This window comes from Chelonia mydas, chromosome 1, assembly GCF_015237465.2.
Source record: "Chelonia mydas isolate rCheMyd1 chromosome 1, rCheMyd1.pri.v2, whole genome shotgun sequence".
Taxonomy (NCBI): Eukaryota; Metazoa; Chordata; order Testudines; family Cheloniidae; genus Chelonia; species Chelonia mydas.
Window position 1 is genome coordinate 278,995,442 of NC_057849.1, and position 21,658 is coordinate 279,017,099.

General features: G+C 40.1%; 1 protein-coding gene across 11 annotated transcripts in view; it reads left to right on the top strand.

Annotated features, from left to right (window-relative positions):
• OSBPL8 (oxysterol binding protein like 8) overlaps positions 1-21,658 on the top strand; it is a 190,539-nt gene that overhangs the window by 124,964 nt on the left and 43,917 nt on the right. For all 11 annotated transcript variants that reach the window (XM_037886202.2, XM_043547538.1, XM_037886186.2 and 8 more), the window contains 3 exons: positions 6,638-6,718; positions 8,627-8,728; positions 10,333-10,536. In XM_037886202.2, coding sequence (XP_037742130.1) covers positions 6,638-6,718; positions 8,627-8,728; positions 10,333-10,536 — 387 coding nt within the window. The remainder of the gene's footprint in view (positions 1-6,637; positions 6,719-8,626; positions 8,729-10,332; positions 10,537-21,658) is intronic.

Genomic DNA, 21,658 nt, shown 5'->3' on the forward strand with positions numbered 1-21,658 from the left:
TCACACACTGAGCGGGGGGAAAAAAGGGAAATTAGCTGTAGCCACCAATTGGCATATGCACAAACCTCTTAGGACACCAAAAATCCAATCCTGTTTTTAAAAAGGTAAATTTTATTTAAAAAAAAAAAAACGGGGGGCGAGGGGGAGAAAATACATCTGGAACTTAGGCTTTTGCTAGATTTTAAAAGAGCAATTCCAAAAATTAAGCGGACAAACTAGCTTTCTTGGTGGTTCAGGTTAACGGTTACAAGCAAACAAAAGCATCAGGGGTTAACACAGAGGAGATCCACAAGCCAAAATAAGAAATAAACCCGATAGCATCTAGTTAAACATTCCCTATCCAAATTATTTTTTCTAGGTATGGAAGATACTTTTTCATACCTGGTTCAAACCTTACACAGCATTCCTGCTTATAGCATTGCTGCTCCGAGTCCCTCCAGCCCAGAGAACAACAGACCAAGGGAAAGTTTATTTCCCAATTTAAAAAAGTTCTAGCCTTCCCACTGGCTCTTTTGGTCAGGTGCCCACTTTTTTTTTTTCTTTACCTGGGGGACTTTTTAACCCTTTACAGGTAAGGCAAGTAGAGAACAGCTATCAAGAGGGATTTTACAGCTAACTGGCTGGCTGGGTGTCCATCAAAGGGAGCTACCCCCACCCCCTCTTTATCACACAAATACTTTAAGTTTACAGTCTATGGCTGCAGAAATCTTACATATGAAAAACCTATACTTGTAGAGACTGGTGCAATATGAGGTAATTTTTATTTGTGTTGCTTTGTGACCCCCTAACTTTGCTGTTCACATCCATGCTACAACTTCTTGATTGGGGTCTAAGTGTCTAATATGTAAGTCTGCCTTTGGTGATTCTTGTGTATTTGGTGGCACATGAAGTTTTCATGTGGAATAATGGCCTTCGGTATCTTTCTAATCAACAGTCTGTAATGTATATCTTTCTGTGTGGTTATAAAGAAGGCCACATTTTGCACAACATCTGTATGAACAAGAGTAAAGAACTACTGTTTGGTCACTGAATTGAATTGATTTGTTTTTATAGATGAGATTGTCTGACAGTTTTTTCTCAAGGCATCTCTACAAGGACAAAGTGAAAGCTGTTTAGGTACCTTAACTGAATGTTTCTATTCAATGGCAAAAAAAAAAACCCTGTTAACACAGGGTTAAGGTTGCTTGGTAGATGTCGACTCCGTGCAGAACGTTGAGTTGAGGGAAAACTCAAACTTCTGAAAACAAGGAAATTCACAGTTAAGGTTGCCATGCAACTTTAATTCTACCCTTTTTCGATAAATGTAGAAGCTCTTTGCCAACTTTTTTACTGTCCATTCACAGTCACCCACTAGATTCCGTCTAACATTATTAAAGGGAAAATAGGTTGCCCACATTACCTTCTGTGTCTCCCTCTGGAGCTGGCAGTAGCCAAGGGAATTATTTGGATACACTGTAGGTGCAGCCAGTATGTTAACTGCATTTTCTGCTTATCAAAAGTTTGAGATGTCCTCGACATTCTACAAGGGACCACATACCACCAAGCAACCTTTTCACTGCAGCAGCAGTCAAAAAAAGCTAACCGTGTTAGGAACCATTAGGAAAGAGAGAGATAATAAAACAGAAAATATCATAATTCCACTATATAATACACCCACACCTTGAATACCGCGTGCAGTTCTGCTCTCCCCATCTCAGAAATGCTTTAGAACTGGAAAAAGTACTGAGAGGGCAACAAAACTGAGTAGGGGTATGAAACAACTTCCACATAAGGAGAGATTAAAAAGACTGGGACTGTTCAGTTTAGAAAAGAGATGACTAAGGGAGGGATATGATAGAGGTGTATAAAATCAGGAATAGTGTGGAGAAAGTGAATAAGGAAGTGTTATTTACCCCTTCACATAATACGAGAAGCAGGGTTCACCCAATTAAATTAATAGGCAGCAGGTTTAAAAAAACATAAGGAGGTATTTCTTCACACAACATACAGTCCACCTGTGGAACTCGTTGCCAGGGGATGTTGTGACGGCCAAAAGTATAACTGGATTCGAAAAAGAATTGGATATGTTCATGGAGGATAGGTCCAGCAATGGCTATTTTGTCAAGATAATTGCCCTGTTCTGTTCATTCCTTCTGAAGCATCTGGCACTGACCCCTGTCGGAAGACAGGATAGTGGGCTACATGGACAATTGGTCTGATGCAGTATGGCCGTTCTTGTGTTCTTAACCATCACTCTGTATTAACGTAGGTATTTGCCATTGAATAGAAACTCACAGTCCAGGCACCCAAACAGTGCCAAACTACTATAATAACAGACAGTCCCTACCTCAGCAAGCTCACAGTCTAAGGCGTGGTCTACACTCGACAGTTAGGTTGATGTAAGGCAGCTTACGTCAACCTAATTATGTCAGTGTACATACTACATCCTTGTCCCGCCGATGTAAGTAGCCAACTACACCGACATAACTCCACCTCCACGAGAGGCGTAGCACTTATGTCTGATTTTCCACAAAGACTTTAATTACATTCTCCAAAATAAAATTGCCAGGACTCTCAAATTGCAACAACCCCCAGCCACTCATTTCAAAACTTTTTGTTTTAGGTGTGGGTTTTTGATTAACTTATCAAAATTAACTTAGTTATATTAACTGAAGGGTGAGTTCACAGTCATCAGTCTCAACGAGGTCTGTGATTAATCTAATGATTAGTACCTATCAGTTTACTAGTACAAGTCACCAGAAGGAAAGAGGATTTTTTGGCAGGGAGTCTGTAACTTGGGAACCTCTTGGTTGAATGACCTCCTATTTCAGTCATTAGCGCTACCCCACTTCCTCATGAGGCAGACCAAATTTAAAAGCAATCAAAATAACCATTTGGATTTTAGAGCACTCACAAGAGTTGAGGTTTAAAGCATATAAACTGGTGGGAATGAAAACCCTCTAGCTCAGCAGTTCTCAGACAGTGGGTCAGAACCCCAAAGTGGGTCGTGACCCCATTTTAATGGGGTCTCTAGGGTTGGCGTTAGACTTGCCCTGGGGCTGAAGCCAAAGCTAAGGCCCCCCTCCCCTACCTGGGGCTGAAGACGGGGCTTGGGCTCAGGCTTCAGTTCCCCCTCCCAGGGTCATGTAGTAATTTTTGTTGTCAAAGGGGGTCGCAGTACAATGAAGTTTGATAACCACTGAATAGCTGTTTTCTCTGTATTGGTACATGCACACTGCAGAAACCACACGTTTTCTTAAATACTGTTCTGAGTTTGGGTCGTCAAAGATTTAGTGGGGTTCCATGCACGCGACTGTTCTGACCTGCATCATAGTCATAGTTTGATCTCTAGCTCTGGGGAAGGGGGTAGAAACTTTTTGGAAAATGGCTGTTTTTTCAGGGCTTATCTCTGGAACCCCTGGCTCAAATGACCCTGCCCCCCTCCTGAGGTGCACAGAAATGTTCAATTACTTCAAAGAAGTCTAAGCATATAGTTTTTAGAGGATTTAGGAAGGTCGACCTTTAAACAGAATTTGTGACACAGCCTTAACTATCATGCCGCTATTGCCTACTGTATTATCTACATCACCTTGATCCAGTGGCTTTATAGCCTATTTACACTGGAAGAAAAGAGCAATTTGTGGGAGAGAATATGACTTGAATATTTACTCATAGATTATCCTCTGTAAGGAGGATACCCTGTATTCTTCATGCAAAAACAAAAGGTTGTTTAAACTGAAAAATTCAATGCAACCTTAACTATGGAGCTGTTATGGAATTTCCATAATCATCTTGCAGGTATTACCTTTTAAAAAAACAAAAAACCTTTTGCCTTGGTATAGTATTCTACGGCCGCTAATTCTTGTCTCCCAGCCCAACTGCTCTGAAGCTGATGGAAAAGACTTGGAATTCTGTGATGTCATAGTTGAGAAGGCTGGACCATGTCAGCCTTTGTTCAGTCTTTAAGCTCTGACTCCTATTGTTTTGCATCTGAAGCAATCCAGTCATTCAATTCTAGTCCACACTCAGGTTGTACTGGTCGGGGAAAGGGAAAAATACACTTGGTCGTTATCCAGCTCCTTTATGATCACAACAGCTGGTTGGTCCTGAAGCTTCTGAGCCCTCTTTCTATTCAGTGGTTTTTTTTGAACTGAGATTCTTTAATTTATAATTTAACTAAATTACTGATCTTTGGTTATTAATCCAATTATTTTCTCGTCTTTCCATTTTAGGTTCTTACTCTTGTTTTCCGTCGGATAACTTTAGTCTTTCTGTCCTTTCCAGTTACTGTCTTAGCTAGACGTCTGTACAGCTGAAATAAGGAGACGAAAGATGTTTTCTTTCCCCCATTAACACCTATTTTTCCATCTTCAGTTTTGCAGTAACTGTTTGCCTGACTTTTGATAGGAATCAACAGCTCCCTAGACCTCAGGATAAGCTTTCAGAGATACAATTGGCTGTCCCAGCTACAAAGGCTAAGTGGTAGCCCTTTTATCTAAGCATGGACTGGACCAGCAGTGATGATGAAAGTTACTCACCACCCAGTACAAGGAAGGTACAGCATGTACCTCACTAGGAGTTGCAGTTGGCTCTTTTACAATGTTTCCTGTTTAAAATGTTTTCTCTTGTCATTTTTTATAAGTGAATTTAGTGCTTGGGAAAGGTGTTGGGTTGACATCCCTGGAGTTCAAAGTCTTCCATTTATTTACTGAACCCGTTTCCCATAGGCAGTTTCATCACAATGCCTTTCTAACGAACTTCAACTCTTGCATGGAGACCAAGGTTTCATAGTTCTAGGATTAATGTGCACTAGTGTGGGATCCCAGGCACATACTTATATTTCAGATAGCATTAGATTCCTTTTAACAGGCAATCTGAAAACTTCAAAGTGTTATTTCGGGTTGTGTTCCATTACACCTTGCCTTTTGGATTCTCTTGGCTCATCTCTCCACAAATGCTTGAAACAGAGTAATTATTTCTTTCCCTTCATCTAATGCAATGAAAGTACTTGAATCCTTATGACTTAATAGACCAAGGATTCACATGTCCAGTTGTGTATTTAGAGTTTATACCTAAATTTTATTTTGTTCTGAACAGGCTTCTAATATGAAATGAACAGTGCTCCCTTCACTCTCATTATCCCAAATGTAGGGAATCTCCATACTTGCACATTTTAGACTCAATCATTCCTAAGTGTTTCAAAAGGAAACTTTTTGTGAATAAACTTTGTTTTGGAATTTGAGATTTGAAAATGGACAGCTGGCTATTTGAAAGGCTAAATAGATTAAGAGGTTGCTTTCAGAAAATTGTCCTCTAATTCGTACTGGCAGCAAGGAGGCTAGTATTGGTACCCGGGCATTTTGCTAAAAAGCAACTCTTATCAATCAGGGTTGTTTCAGTGCATAAAGAAATAGATCTCTTTTAAATTTATTTTTGGGTTGGTAGGAGATAACTACTGAACAATTCCCAGTGGTGATTCACGGGATTGCAATAGTAATGACAAGTGATAAATTGTAACATCACAGCAGACTTTCCTTACAGATGGCCAGTTGCCAGTCTTTGGCTGGAGCAGTCAGTGTCCTCTTCCAGTTCCCTTTCAGCTAGTGGGCAACAGATAAAAAGAAACAATCTTTGAATCTTTAAAGACATGACCCCCCCCCCCCCCCCCAAAAAAAAAAAAAAAAAAAGGATGTCAGCACATTGCCCAGTCTTGAATGAGGACTCAGGTTTTATAAGCAACCTTGAATCCCACTCTCCAGTCCGGTGCCACGTGGGTACTCTGCTGAGATATCTTGATCTTCTGGAGTTTGTAGGAGAGGAGAAAGCAGTGACTGAACTCTTCTTGAGCAATCATAGTCCACTGACTCATGGAACAGATTTAAATCTAGTCTAATCTGAAGAGGTTGCATAATTCCCTTCATGGATTAGGGGGTAAGTGCCTAAATAGCAGCTGGCACAGAAGGAGTTGTCAGGTTATGGGTGTCGAATATTGAAGAATTGAGCTCCTCCCAATTTTAAATTCCTATGGTCCATCTTTCAGCCAAATAGAGCATTAAGAAACAAAAACAAAATAAAAAACAAGAAGAAAACCATTCAGCCATAGACGACTCGTGTCTGCCAAAGTGTGTGTGTGCAGGGGCGGGGCAGATTTTGGGCAACCGACTTCAGCAGTGTTACTGAGTATGCTCTGTCTGCGTGAACATGCTCAGTACAAGCCATATAGAAAATGGGTGGGGGGAGGGAAGAGAATGTGACCCCTCATCTCCCCTCTTCTTTCTCTCCGCCCCCCCCACCCCCCCATTCATCTCTGGTAAAACAATTCAAAACTAATCACGTTTGGAACATCCGAAGAGTTCCTTAGCCACAGATTGCACATGCAACAAATTTACTGAATGTAGTTGAGCTGCTTCTGGAGGATTCACTTGCAGGCTCCTTCAGTCCTTAAAGTAACTGACAAAAGTATAACTCTGTAAATAGTTTTTGCATGAACAAGGTTGTGAGAAATTGATTTTTACTGAAGGAAATGAAGACAGTAGAAACCTATAGAAATATCTGTGCACATCGCTGATTATTTTTTTTTGTCTGAGTGAAACATTTTCCTAATGTGTGCACGTATCTATCAACAGTACTTACTTATTCTGTATTTTATAAATTTCAGTCTGAATCCAAGCTCTTCAATGGCTCTGATAAGGACATCTCCTCTACTTCAAGCAAGCTCACAAAAAAGGAGTCTCTTAAGGTGTGTCACTTTCCAAAATAATGTATTAACAACCTGTCATTTGACCAGCCAAGCCACCTTCCAGTCAGACCTCAGAAGCTACAACCTCTCAGGTAGAGCCTTGCACGGGGCTATTTTTTTAAATCCAGCTCCCATCCTGTCCTGCAATACCCACTCCCTCATTTTCTTGCATTTTTTATTCCGCTCCCACCTGCAAAAACCTTAGATCCTGAAAAAGAGACAAATTCCCCCATGCTACTAAAAAAAAAATTGATTAATATATTGTGTATATATAAATGAAATTCAGACACAATTTTTACCACTAAAAGTATAAAACAAATATTGCTTAAACCATGTAAAAACTACTTTTAACTTCTGTCATAATAAACATCAAATCTCTTTGTATCCCTTTCTTAAATTTAAGTATTAAAACCTTTATTTTAAAAAAAAGAAAAATATGCTTTACATTGCTGAAATTCTGTTTGACAAACTGATGAGAGATTTAGTGTTTTTTTCCGCAAATTACTGCAGTCTGTTGGGTTTTTTTTTGTGTGCATCCAATCCTGCCCTCAACAAATTACAGTTTACCTGCTCCCACTATTATGGCAGTGGGTCCTTTGGGACCTGTGGGATCCCAGTCCCGCTGCTGTGCTCTACTCTAAAGAATATCTAGGGCCATTGCCTCACGATGATGCTAAGGTGACTTTGTGTTTCTGTTGTGCAGTCTTTAGGACCCATTTTACATATGGAATAGTGCCACTTGTTAAATCACCAACACTGTCTTGTGGTACCTATGTTTTCCTTGTTGGGGTTTCCTCCATAGACTAAGAAGATCAGACCCTACAAAGTTTAAAATCACTGCTAGAGGTGTTTAGTACAGAATTTTTCAGCGTGGGGTGGAAAACAAAAAATCTTGGGGGGAAAAAAGTCTGGTTTGATTTGAACCCAAAACAGTTTTCTTCCTAACTTTTCATCAAATTGAAATCTCAGATTTGTTTTGAATCAACCAAAACATTGTCAACTTGAAAATAATTTCTTTCTGTACTTTGTTTTGAGTTTTTGTTTCAATTTTGTTGTGTGGGTGTTTCACCCCTTTTTTTAATAAATTTGGCCAAATTTTGAAATTGAACTGTCTATTTTGAAATGAAACGTCAAAACAAAATAGTCCAAGATGAAACATTTCAAAATGGTCAGAAAAGAAACATTTCAACTCTTGAACTTTTTTTTTCAACTGAAACTATTTGCCAAATTTCAAATAGTTTTTGGTCCTGAAAAATGCAATGATGAAAAAGCAATTTATTGAAGAAACTTTACCCAACTCTTGAGGTGTTATAGCCACAGACCTTAAAGTGATCGGTCACCATGAGAGGAAAATGGCATCACTGAATTTCTACTGCAATAAATAAATAAATAACAAGTAAATACTTTCATATCTGTCTTTCATTATTTTTCAATTCAATGAACATTTAACCATACATACCTCTCCTAAACCCAGAATCTGCACAATTGTGCTAGTGTATGAGAACTTGAAATTGACTACTAATTGATTACAAATAAAAGTGAAACTGTGACTGGTCTACTTGCCTTCCTGATAAGGAGCAATGAAATAAACAATAAAATTGTTAAAAATAAGTGACTTCAGTTATTTTAAAAAATTAAATTTTAAGATGATGTTTGTAACATTTTTTTAATTTAACATTAGAAGTGACTTGTCTTGAAACTGAGCAGGGAAAAGTCTTATGTGTTCAAGACAAACATTCTTCCCCATTTTAAAGCTGCTTCTTTGACTATATTATTACAGGTTGAGCTTTACACCTTACAATTTTCCTGAGTTTTTGTTAATTGCAATGGGTTTTTTTTATTGCTCTGACTTGCTTTTTCCCTGTGATTTAAAATAGTTTTACCATCTTCTATATTTGTTAATTACAGGTTCAAAAGAAAAATTACAGAGAAGAGAAGAAGAGAGCTACAAAAGAATTGCTTAGCACAATCACAGACCCATCAGTTATTGTTATGGCTGACTGGCTGAAGGTCAGAGCTTGAGTGTGAAATCTGAGTTGAAGTTTTAGCAGCTGCCTAGTGTTTACCTACCAAAATAGAAAAGACTCAGAATCCTAGTGGATTGCTGATTAATGTTTTTCAACTAGCAGAGCATCTATTAATTGCAACCCAGAGACTCCATGCTTGAGTCCTAGGGGATAACTGAGGAACCTGGCTGTTACTTACTGCAGTCACCATATTGATATTGACCTAATATGTACAGCAACTAATTTAAAAAACTAGTTGGGGTTATGGGTTTTTTGTACTTGTGATTTTATACTTGATCATAGAGAATTCCTTAATTTGTTAGAAGTCACAAAAGGAAGGTCAGTCATCTTAGGTATTTTAACACAGGTTCCTTCTTGCACATCTCTTCCTCTTTTTTCTCTTTCTTCCCATATGAAATCGCTATAATCGTAGAAGCTTATTTCCATAGAAGGGATGAGATGTTCATCTGTCCCAAACAGTGGGCAGTACCACCAGCAACAGAGGATTGCAGAAGCAGTGTGGGTACTTTCACAGAGATTAAACTAAATGGCTTATCCATAAGAGGTAATATTTATCCTGCTCATGGAAAAGCCTTACTAAATAGAAGGATTAAATCAATACTATGGAGGTCAACAAATTAGTGTTTGGTCAGCCTAATAAGGAGGAATAAGTTCTAGAGTGACCAGGATTTAATCACAAACATCCATACCCCAGACATTCAAATCCAAGAAACCTAAGAACTCTTGGTGGTGCACAAGAGGAGGTGCTCTCTCAGATAGCCAGTGATCCCACCCAAATCTGGAATTTTTATATATCTATAGATTGGTTGTTAACACCTTTATTTCCATTTCAAAATCAAGTATCGAGTATTAAGAACTCTGAGAATTGTTACGACCTACCATCACTAACGGTATATCTACACAACAAAGAAAAACCTATTGCTGGCCAGCGCCAGCCGACTTGGGCAGGGGCTGCAGGGCAATTTCGTTGCTGTGTAGATTTCTGGATTCAGGCTGGAGCCCAGGCTCTAGGACCCTCTGAGGTGGAAGAGTCCCAGAGCTCGAGCTCCATCCTGAGCCCAGAAGTCTACACAGCAACGAAACAGCCCTGCAGCCCGAGCCTGAGCCGGTTGGCATGGGCCAGCAATGGGTTTTTCTTGGTTGGGTAGATACACCCTAAGGAGGCAATTGTATTCTGCACCAATTGTATCTTCTGAGTTGCATTCATAGTAATTCCACCCATATGTCATGAATAATATTGCTAATGGTAAAATACGCTCCGGCTGTGGACACTCCTGGGGAATCCAGAAGGAATCAGGGATCCAGAAGTACTTCCAGTTTTTGAACCAATGTGTACATCACTTGCATAACAAGGGTAATATTCACCCGCCCTGGAAGGAGGAATCTGCATCTTAACATATTTCTGCCACAAGGAAGTACAGAACACTGTTGTAGAATCAACAGACTTACTTTATTTTGGGTAAAACTATCAATTGTCTTGGATTCAATTTTCCTTTCAGCAGGAGGGGGATGACTTTGATATTTATTTGTGACTTCGATATTTATTTTTAATTGTGATGAACTAAACCCAATTGTAATATTTTGTAGATTCGTGGTACATTGAAAAGCTGGACCAAACTGTGGTGTGTGCTGAAACCAGGAGTATTGCTCATTTACAAAACCCCCCAGAATGGCCAGTGGGTGGGAACAGTGCTCCTGAATGCTTGTGAACTCATAGAGCGGCCTTCCAAAAAAGATGGCTTTTGTTTCAAACTTTTCCATCCCCTGGAGCAGTCCATCTGGGCTGTTAAGGTTAGTGAACATCCATTCTTGAAGACATTGCAGAATGTGTCTGTGTTCTCAGCATTGAGTAGAAGCAGCCTTACACATAAGAGGCACTACGCTTTTCTATATAGTCATCAGTGTTTTGTCTTCTAGCTATTCTTAACTTAATTCTGTGTTAATACAGTGTCTACTGCTATACTTTTCATCCAAAAAAGTAACGATGTGACCTCTATGATTTATACTGTGGAGATCACATGTTGGTTACATGAACAGATTAATCTTTTAGGAAGTCCTTAGCAATAAATAGGATGCTATAATCTTTGCTGAAGAGCATACAGTGTGTTTCATGTAATGTATCTTTGCTGAAAAGTCTTTCATTCAATATTTGTAAATAGCTATTTCATTTCTTTAGATTGGATGCTTGAGTAAATTAATAACTTCATACAAATCACTTGTTTTAATTGCTTTTGTGCACAGCAATAATGATGGTGACCTTGTAGGCATTTGAAGCTTATACATGATTCTGTATCTTGAAACGTGGTGGGGTGGTGGTTATTTGAACAGTAGAATCCCATTTATCCGTCCTTCCCTTAACAAGCTCTCCACATTTACCAAACAACTTGGACTGGAGGACCAGAAGCGGGCAATCTCTCCTGTGACCACTAGATGGCAGTGCATCGTCACATTTTCCCATTCTCTGGTTTATCCAAAGTTTTGATGGTCTGATCTGGCCCTGGTCCCAATTAGACCGAATAAACAGGGTTCAACTGTATTACCTTACCTCCTAACAGCCCTAATAATGGATGAGGAATTTATTATACTCTCTGCATTCTACATCTGATACAAGATGCTAAGTACCCGTACAGCTATTCCATATCATCAGTGATGGAGAATGGTAACTTTTTTCTTCATTAAGATCAGGCAGTTAAAGTAATAATCACCTGACATTTATTCAGAGGAACTATTGTCTGTTTGGAATCTTATCTCTTCTTAGTATGAAATACTCAAAATATTAGGTTTTTTTTTAATTGGTTGTAGATTTACTGTAGTCTAAAACCACTTCAGAAGAGTTTTTTACCCTACTGATTTCTCATTGTCAGTTTGCTGTGTACTCATTTCCTCCATTCCTTTCCTAGCTATGTGTATTTTGTGGTTAATGTGACTTAAAAGTTCAATACTTTATATGCACCTAATTCATGAAGGTTGTTAACAGCTGTTTGACTAGGGTGACCTAGCTCTGCAGAAGATGACAAATCAATCTTAGGCTGAGATCTTTATAAATCAAGGCTATATTTCCTAATTGCTTGAACGTTATTAATGGTAGGTCAAATTTTAAACCAGAATAAGTCAATATTGTCCATTTTAAATGTGCTGAGGGCTATTGTGGCATTTGTTTATTCTGGTGTGGCTATGTATAGTAGAGAATTATTAGTTTTAGTTAGAAGTCCTTGTTAAAACTATGTCTTCTTCCCTGTCCTGTCCCCCAGTCAGTAACAGCAATCCGCTAGTGAAACTGTAGATCCTGTGGGAGGCAAACTTTCATAAGATTAGCTGCAGGTAACTTTACTCTCCAATAAGCTTTCACCATTAGGCTCACAAGAGAAAAAGCTTGTGTTTCAACAAAGAACAAGAACATAAGAACGTCTGTACTGGGTCAGACCAAAGGTCGGTCTAGCCCAATATCTGTCTTCCGACAGTGGCATGCCAGGTGCTTCAGAGGGAATGAACAGAACAGGAAATCATCAAGTGATCTATCTCCTATTGCCCATTGCCACCTTCTGGCAAACAGAGGCTAGGGACCCCATCTCAGCCCATCCTGGCTAATAGCTATTGATGGACCTATCTTGAATTTATCTGGGGTTTTTTGAACCCTGTTATAGTCTTGGCCTTCACAACATCCTCTGGCAAGGAGTTCCACAGGTTGACTGTGCATTGTGTGAAGAAATACTTCCTTTTGTTTGTTTTAAACCTGCTGCCTCTTAATTTCATTTGGTGACTCCTAGTTCTTGTGTTATAAGGAGTAAATAACACTTCTTTATTTACTTCACACCAGTCATGATTTTGTAGACCTCTCTCATATCCCCCCTTAGTCGTCTCTTTTCCAAGCTGAAAAATCCCAGTTTTATTAATCTCTCCGCATTTGGCAGCCATTCCATACCCCCTAATAATTTTTGTTGCCCTTTTCTGAACCTTTTCCAATTCCAATACATCTTTTTTGAGATGGGGCGACCATATCTGCACACAGTATTCAACATGTGGGCATATCATGGATTTGTATAGAGGCAATATAATATTTTCTGTTTTATCTATCCCTTTTTGAATGGTTCCCAACATTCTGTTAGCTTTTTTGACTGCTGCTGCACACTGAGTGGATGTTTTCAGAGAACTATCCACAATGACTCCAAGACCTCTTTCATGAGTGGTAACAACTAATTTAGACCCCATCATTTTATATATATAGTTGAGATTGTTTTCCACTGTGCCTTTACTTTGTATTTATCAACATTGAATTTCATCTGCTATTTTGTTGCCCAATCACTCAGTTCTGTGTAGTTCTTCGCAGTCTGCTTTGGATTTAACTATCTTGAGTAGTTTTGTATCATCTGCAAATTTTGCAGCCTCATTGTTTACCCGTTTTCCCCCAGATCATTTATGAATATGTTGAATAGTACACACTCCCGGGGGACACAACTATTTACCATTCTCAATTCTTAAAACTGATCATTTATGCCTACCCTCTGTTTCCTGTCTTTTAACCAGTTACTGATCCAGGAGAGGACCTTCCCTCTTATCCCATGACAGCTTACTTTGCTTAAGAATCTTTGGAGAGGGACCTTGTCAAGACTTGTTCACACCCAATCTGAAGAGACACCACCACTCAGAACTATGTACACAAGATGTATAAAGGTACTGCAGAAGTCAGCTTTTCCCTAAGCGCACTTATCATAGTGTCTGGTTTCTCCGTCTGGCTGACTGTGCATGACTTTCTGTAGTAGTCTGGGGCCAGTCACTTATCATGCTCCCTTGATGTTATGCTCTTCCAGTCTACAGTGTATAACCAGTAGTACCCACTCTGCTGTGTTTAAACCACTTGAAGAAGATGACAGTGATTTTTAGAAGCTATCATATGGAACAGCCAGTGTTAAAGAAACAATGTACACAGGCTAGTGCTGGTCCCAACCATAGCCAGGAATTTCTCAACTCTTATTACAGAGATTATTGAGAGAGTATTGGTGGGTCTATGAAGAGTATATTTGGAAAGAAGGACATTTTAAGATAGTGGTTAAGTCAGACTGTGAAAGAAACCATACAGTTTTTTATGCAGGAGGAGCTGTCAATCCTCCAAGTATAGATCACCACAGATACAAGATGAATTAATAGGCAGCAGGTTTAAAACAAATAAAAGGAAGTATTTCTTCACACGACGCATAGTCAACCTGAGGAACTCCTTGCCAGAGGATGTTGTGAAGGCCAAGACCATAACAGGTTCAAAAAAGAACTAGATAAATTCATGGAGAATATGTCCATCAATGGCTACTAGCCAGGATGGGCAGGAATGGTGTCCCTAGCCTCTGTTTGCCAGAAGCTGGGAATGAGCGACAGGGGACGGATCACTTGATGATTACCTGTTGTGTTCATTCCCTCTGGGGCACCTGGCATTGGCCACTGTCGGAAGACAGGATACTGGGCTAGATGGACCCTGGTCTGATCCAGTAGGGCCATTCTTATGTTCTTACATTCCACTCTGGTTAACACATGTGCATCAGGCACCCAGAGCCGGAGAATTTGTAAGTAACGTCCACTGGGTCACACATGCACCCTGGCTAACCTCGTGCCTCCGTCTGGGGGATATAGGATGGGCAGACGAATGGTCTCTCCTGTTACTTCTCACCACCTCATGATCTACGTCAGAACCTCCAGTGTCTGTAGCTTCAGCATCGTCCTAAAAAATAAGAATTAGATTTAGCTTTGTAAGTAATTTTAACAATTTTTATAGTTTATGGTAGAGTTTGCATCCCTACCTCCTCTAAAACCCTCTTCAAAAGCACCTCTAGGGGCCACTGTCACGAGAATATTCTCAAACAAGAGATGGACTCGCTTTTGGGGCAGGAAGCGATAGAACACCTCCCTCCTTAATACCAAGGGAACAGGTTTTACTCAACTTACTTCCTGGTACCCAAAAAAAGGGTGGTTGGAGACCAGTCCTCGACCACTGCCATTGCAATCACATCATTTGCAAACTCAGATTTCACATGGTCATGTTGGCATCTGTAATCCCATGTTTAGAAAAGGACATGTGGTTTCCAGTTCTTGACGTGAAAGATACCTACTCTTCCATAGACATTCATCCCACTCATAGATGCTTCCTCAGATTCATGGTGGTCTGACAATTTTCAGTACAGAGTGCTGCCTTTTAGCATAACAGTTGCCCCCAGAGTCTTTACCAAGGTGTTCTTGAGAGTAGCAGCTCATGTCAGAGATTGTGGTCTCATTATCTTCCACTACCTCGAGGACTGGCTCCTTGTTGCCAAGTCACTCCAGGAAGCCTATGAGTCAACTTCTAGGATGCTGCACTTCCTCTCCTCACTGGGAGTCCGTATAAACGGCAAGAAATCTGTTCTCATCCCCACACAATCTTTGGACTTCATCGTGGCCGCCTTGAATTTTATCATTGCAAGAGCATATTTGCCCCAGGAAAGGTTCCAGATCGTGAACAATATATCATAGCTCAGATCAGACACCCCTCATCAGATATATGTGGGCATCCTCATATACCTTCCTCTCTGGACGGGACCATTATTACAGATGCATACCTATTTGGTTGGGGAGCTCACATGAACAGCTGCATAGCACAAGGTACTTGGACATCTTGATAATCCAGGATGCACGTCAATATCCTGAAGTTGCGAGCAGTCTGGAAAGCATGCGAAGCCATTCTTCCATTCAACCGTGCTCATCTTGTCCTTATAATGTTATGACTATTTTCTACATCAACAAGCAGAGGGGAGCAAGATCCATCTCCCTGTGTGCAGAAGCGGTCAGTCTTTTGGAACTGGTGTGTCAGCAATAGAATTACTCTATCAGCAGCCTACCTTCAGCAGATGTTTTGTAGTCCACCATGATTGGGAACTCCATAACTTGGTATTGCACAATATTTTCACTCTATGGGGAACCCCAACTAGGGATCTGTTTGCTTCTCAAATGAACAAGAAATGCATTACATATTGCTCCAGAAGAGCCCTGGGTCACTACTGTGACATTACATCTCATATTCATCCTAGAATAATATTATGATATAATTGTGATGCGTTTTGTACAACATGGGTCATATAAGGTGTCATTGGAAAAGTTATGATTTGCTGAATATGATTATCCTATTTGTATGCATGTATCATTTTTGTAGCTGAAGTTATGAATATTGACTATGTATCTGTATTTCAAATGTAGTTACACCTGGGCGATGCCCACTAGGCAAGATGCTTTCAGTCTAGATAGCTGGTTGGGAAGGGCTTAATCCGGGTAATGAATCATTAGGGAAAACAATAGGTCTTAGGAGAAACTTATCTCCCACCTGGTGAGCCTTCCTGAGAAGGCTCCAGACAGCCTGTAAATAATGGCTGCTATGACTCTACAAGGGCATATGACCAGGCCACATGACTCTGGACTCTATTTTGGAGTGTCTGTATTTTTCAACACACTTGTCTGGGAACTGGTTTTGGGACAAAGGGTTCCCGCCATGTACTAAAGCTATATAAGGCACGGAGTGACATCATCGGTTGTTCTTCACTCCCCACGCAAGAGGACTCCTGGAAACAGCTGAGGAACTGGAGGAAGTGCTGGACCAAGGCTAAAGGGATTTCTAGCCTGTGTATGTAAAACCTGGGGATTCCAAGCTGTAAAGCAAGTGCAGCTTGTACCTTGAGAATCTGCCAGCCTGCTTGTATCATCAGTCAGGGTGAGAGATTGTTAATTCAAATACTATTTTTCTAGTGTGTTTTTGTGTTTTTGTTTATTTACTAGGTAATCTGCTTTGATCTGTTTGCTATCCTTTATAATCACTTAAAATCTATCTTTTGCAGTTAATAAACTTGTTTTATGTTTTAATTTAAACCCAGTGTGCCTTTAAGTGAAGTGTCTGGGGAAAAAGCTCAGCTTGGTTTAACATAGGCTTGTTGCATTTCCTCTCCACATTGAGTGGGAGGCGAACTGGATAATAAATTCATACTGGTCAGGGTTTTGACCAGGGCAGGACGCTACAGCTCTGGGGTCCTAGGATGGAAAACCGGTGGTGGTTTTGGCTGTAGCCTCTCTATTGATGGTTTATGCAGTGGCTGGTCAGAGTGACTGCCTGTAATTGCAGCTGGGTGTGTCCCTACCTGTATGAATGCTGGAGAAAGTGTAGGACCAGGAGCAGGTCTGCAGCTTGTCCCAGCAGCACAGTGTGAAACGGAGCCCAGGCTGTTGGGTCAGAGGGCTCAGTGGTACCCTAGTTCCAGGTGGCACCCCGGGGGGGACTCCTCACATCTACTCCCAGGGTGCTTTGCTTCTTCCTTGGTCAGACCAGTTCAATTATGCCTTTCCTCTTCTATCGCTTCTACCATGAATTTTATACAAAGTCTGGCAGGGCAGGGGTCATCCTGATCGCCCCTTACTGGCCCAGACAGTTCTGGTTTCCCAATCTCCTATACATGTCATCCCGGCTACTAATCCTCCTCCCAATGTTTCCTGAGCTCCTGACCCAATGGAACAGCAAGATCAAGCACCCTGATCTCCATTCGTTCCGTCTCAGGGCTTGATATTTGGGTGGGTATCATCGTTAGAATGTTCAGTTGGAAGTAAACCTAACCCAGCCTTATGAGACAGTCTTCTAATATTAGGAAGAATTCTATTAGAAGATGTTACTCCTGGGAGGCTTCTGCACCAAAAAATTAAAAATTCTGCATATTATATTTGTTAAAATAATGCAATATAATCTCACCAATTTCAATTGTTTTAATAATTTATTTAAACTACAATACAGAAAAAAAGTCACTAACTTTTCAGCATTTCCTAAACACATGAAAGAAAAGTTACAAACACTTGGTAACTAATACCCTGCATTCCAGTTATAATCCTGAATTTTCATTGAAATTACGTTACAGAACACCAAACGGAAGGGGGGAAAAAGAAAAGTAGAATGTCATTTTAAATTGCTCAGACTTTTTCACATGTGAAAGTCGTACAGTTTTGCTAATCATTGCCCTGGACCTAGCTGGCTACTTTGGGAAGTGCTTGGTTCTGATTGTCCTGATATTTTATTGACTGCTTGGTAAATGTTTTATTTGCCCTCAAAGTCTTGTCTTTTCTTTTTTTTTTAATGGGTAAGTGAAATAAATCCTGAGCTGTAATCTAACCCCATTGTGCCACTTTGGCACAGGAAAAAAGTGAGAAAGCACATAGATCTTCCTAGCTGATTCCCTTACTGTCATTTATAAGACTTTACATCTCTCTGGCAATGTAGGGGCCTTAAAACTTTTACAGGTTTTATGCTTCTGGGAGAATTGACTGAGAATGGGAAAAATTAACGAACAATTGGAGTAAGACGTTAATAGCGAAATGAAGGTGCTTTTCTTCTTGAACACAACAAAGGACCATTCTTCTAGAAACTGCCAATAATCCTCTCGTCTTGGACTATAGCCTCTCTCTGAAGATATCAGGCCCGTCCATCAGCTCCTTGCGAGTCCATTTGGTGGCAATCAGTGCATATCATCCACCTTCTCAGGACTACTTGGTCTTCGCACACTAGACCACTCACCACTAGATTCTGGAAAGGCCTAATCAACAGAACCTTCCCGCCTATTCAGAAGCCTACTCACCAATGGGACCTGAACCTGGTTTCTCTCAGTACCCATAAGGCTCCCCTTTGAACCTTTAGCTTCTTGCTCCGTCTCTCTCCTTTCCATGAAGGTTGCTTTCTTCGTAGGCATCACCTCAGCTAGAAGGGTTGGCAGGCTTGGACTGATGATGGCAGATCCTTCTTACACTGTATTCCATAAGGATAAGTTTTCTTTGCATCTAGCTACACCCCAAATTCACCACCAAAGAAGTTTCAGAATTTCACCTTAGCCAATCGATTCACTTACCTGTGTCTTCCTCTGTGGAAGCGTGTGGTTTTGGGAAGAAAAGACTCCGCTCTCTTGATGTTCAGCAAGCCTTGGGCTTGTAACTGCAAAGAACAAAACCAATCAGGAAATCCCCAAGACTTTTTATCACCATAGCAGAAGGAATCGGGGGACACGCCATCTCCTCCTAGAGAATCTCCAAATGGATATCTAGCTGCATTCTGTTTTATCATCTATCAAACCTTCTCCCCCCTTCACACCAAGGAGGTGAGAGCTCATTCCAAAAGAGCACAAGCAATAACTATGGCATCATTTCAGAAGGTGCCTTTCCTTGATATCTGTAAAGTGGCCAGATGAGGCTCTGTTTATGCATTTGCAAGACATTATGCCCAGGTGCAGGACTCCTCTGCTGATACATCCTTTGGGACTGGGGTCCTCCACTCAGCTCTACTGTCTACATCCTCACACCTTCCTCCTACTTCAGTAGTGCTTGTCAGTCACCCACAGCGGAATATAATAGGAACCGTCACTAGAAGAGGAGTTTATTAACCTGTAATGGAGGTTCTTCGAGACGTGTGGTCCTCATCTGTATTTCATTACCCTCCCTCTTTCCTCTCTGTTTTGGATCTTCTCTGATTTGCAGGAGAGGGAGAACTTGAGAGATGGTTGGTCCGCCCCACCCTTTATGTCCTTGGATGGAGGCTCGAAGTGAGCCAGGACACATGCATGGACCAACTGACCTTTTTCAAATTCTCCAGCTCCAGGCACATAGTACACATGCATAACCCACAGTGGAATACAGATAGGGACTACACATCTCTAAGAACCTCCATTACAGGTCACTAACTTGCTCTTTACTTGCTTTTGTTCAAAACTTCTTGATTTTACATTCCCTCTTCTAACTTACCAGTTTCTCATTAGATTCATTGGGGGAAGTCCACCCCCCAAGACCCAAACAGATTTTCTTATCAATTAGGCTGATTGACAGTAGATTTAACGTATCGTCCAACTATGGCTACAAACCTAATGCAAACCCTTTTACCTATCAGTTGTCTTAAAATTCCTCTAACTTAACTGTTTTTAGAGTGGGCTCTTGAGTGGTGTTTTCGATCTTTTATATTCTCTAAGCACACTTAACAGAAATAGAAATATCTGTAGCGATAGCACTATTTCTAAAGAAATGTTTTAAACATCTGGAATTTTTAGTTTATTTAGGTCTGTCAAAAAAATTAATTGTGATTAATCGCACTGTTAATTAATAATATAATACCTTTTTTAAATAGTTTTGGATATTTTCTACATTTTCAATATATTGATTTCAATTACAAAACAAAATACGAAGTATACAGTGCTCACTTTATTTTTTGTTACAAATATTTGCACTGTAAAAAAGCAAAACAAAATTTTTTTTCAATTCACCTCATAAAAGTACTGTAGTGCAATCTCTTTATCATGGAAGTTGAACTTACAAATGTAGAATTATGTACAAAAAAACCTGCATTCAAAAATAAAACAATGTAAAACTTTAGAGCCTGCAAATCCACTCAGTCCTACTTCTTGTTCAGCCAATCGTTCAGAGAAACAAGTTTGTTTACATTTGCAGGAGATAATGTTGCCTGTTTCGTGTTTACAATGTCACCTGAAAGTGAGAACAGGTGTTCGCATGGCACTGTTGTAGCTGGCGTTGCAAGATATTTGTGCCAGATGCACTAAATATTCATATGTCCCTTCATGCTTCAACCATGCGTCCATGCTGATAATGGGTTCTGCTTGATAACCATCCAAAGTAGTGCAGACCGATGCTTGTTCATTTTCATCATCTGACTCGGATGCCACCAGAAGAAAGGTTGATTTTCTCTTTTGGTTGTTCAGGTTCTGTAGTTTCCGCATCTGAGTGTTGCTCTTTGAAGACTTCTGAAAGCATGCTCTACACCTCGTCCCTTTAAGATTTTGGAAGGCACTTCAGATTCTTAAACCTTGGGTCGAGTGATGTAGGTATCTTTAGAAATCTCACATTGGTACCTTCTTTGTGTTTTGTTAAATCTGCAGTGAAAGTGTTCTTAAAACTAACAACATGTGCTGGGGCATTATCCGAGAATGCTATAACATGAAATATATGGCAGAATGCAGGTAAAACAGAGTAGGAGACTTCTCCCCCAAGGAGTTCAGTCACAAATTTAATTAATGCATTTTTTTAATGAGCATCATCAGCATGGAAGCATGTCCTCTGGAATTGTGGCCAAAGCATGAAGGGGCATACAAATGTTAAGCATAACTGTCATGTAAATACCTTGAAATGCTGGCTACAAAAGTGCCATGCGAACGCCTGTTCTCACTTTCAGGTGACATGTAAATAGGAAGCTGCCAGCATTATCTCCCGTAAATGCAAACAAACTTGTTTGTCTTAGCAATTGGCTGAACAAGAAGTAGAGTAAGTGGACATGTAGGCTCTAAAGTTTTACATTGTTTTGTTTTTGAGTGTAGTTACATAACAAAAAAGAATCTACATTTGTAAGTTGCACTTACACGATAAAGAACTGTATGGGGTAAATTGAAAAATACTCTTTCTTTCGTTGACAATTTTTACAGCACAAATATTTGCAATAAAAAATAATACAAAGTGAGCACTGTCAATTTTGTATACTGTGGTGTAGCTGAAATCAATATATTTTAAAATGTAGAAAAACATCCAAAAATATTATACATTTCAATTGGTATTCTATTGTTTAACAGTGCGATTAAAACTGCAATTAATCACGATTAATTTTTGTAATTGTGATCGGGTTTTTTGAGTTAATCACATGAGTTAACTGCGATTAATTCTCAGCCCTAAGTTTAATTTGAGATTTGTATCTGGAGCTTTGCATCCTTTGCCATCGCTTCCTGTTTGGAGACAGAGTGGCACCCTCTCCTGCTCATTCCGCTTGCAGAAGGCACTTGGAACCTACAGTGATGAGGGTCAAAGAAGTACCTAGGACAGATAGTTTCCTTGCCACCTACTCATAAGTCCGTTTCTGTGAGGGGAGGAAGGTACCTCCATTAAAACC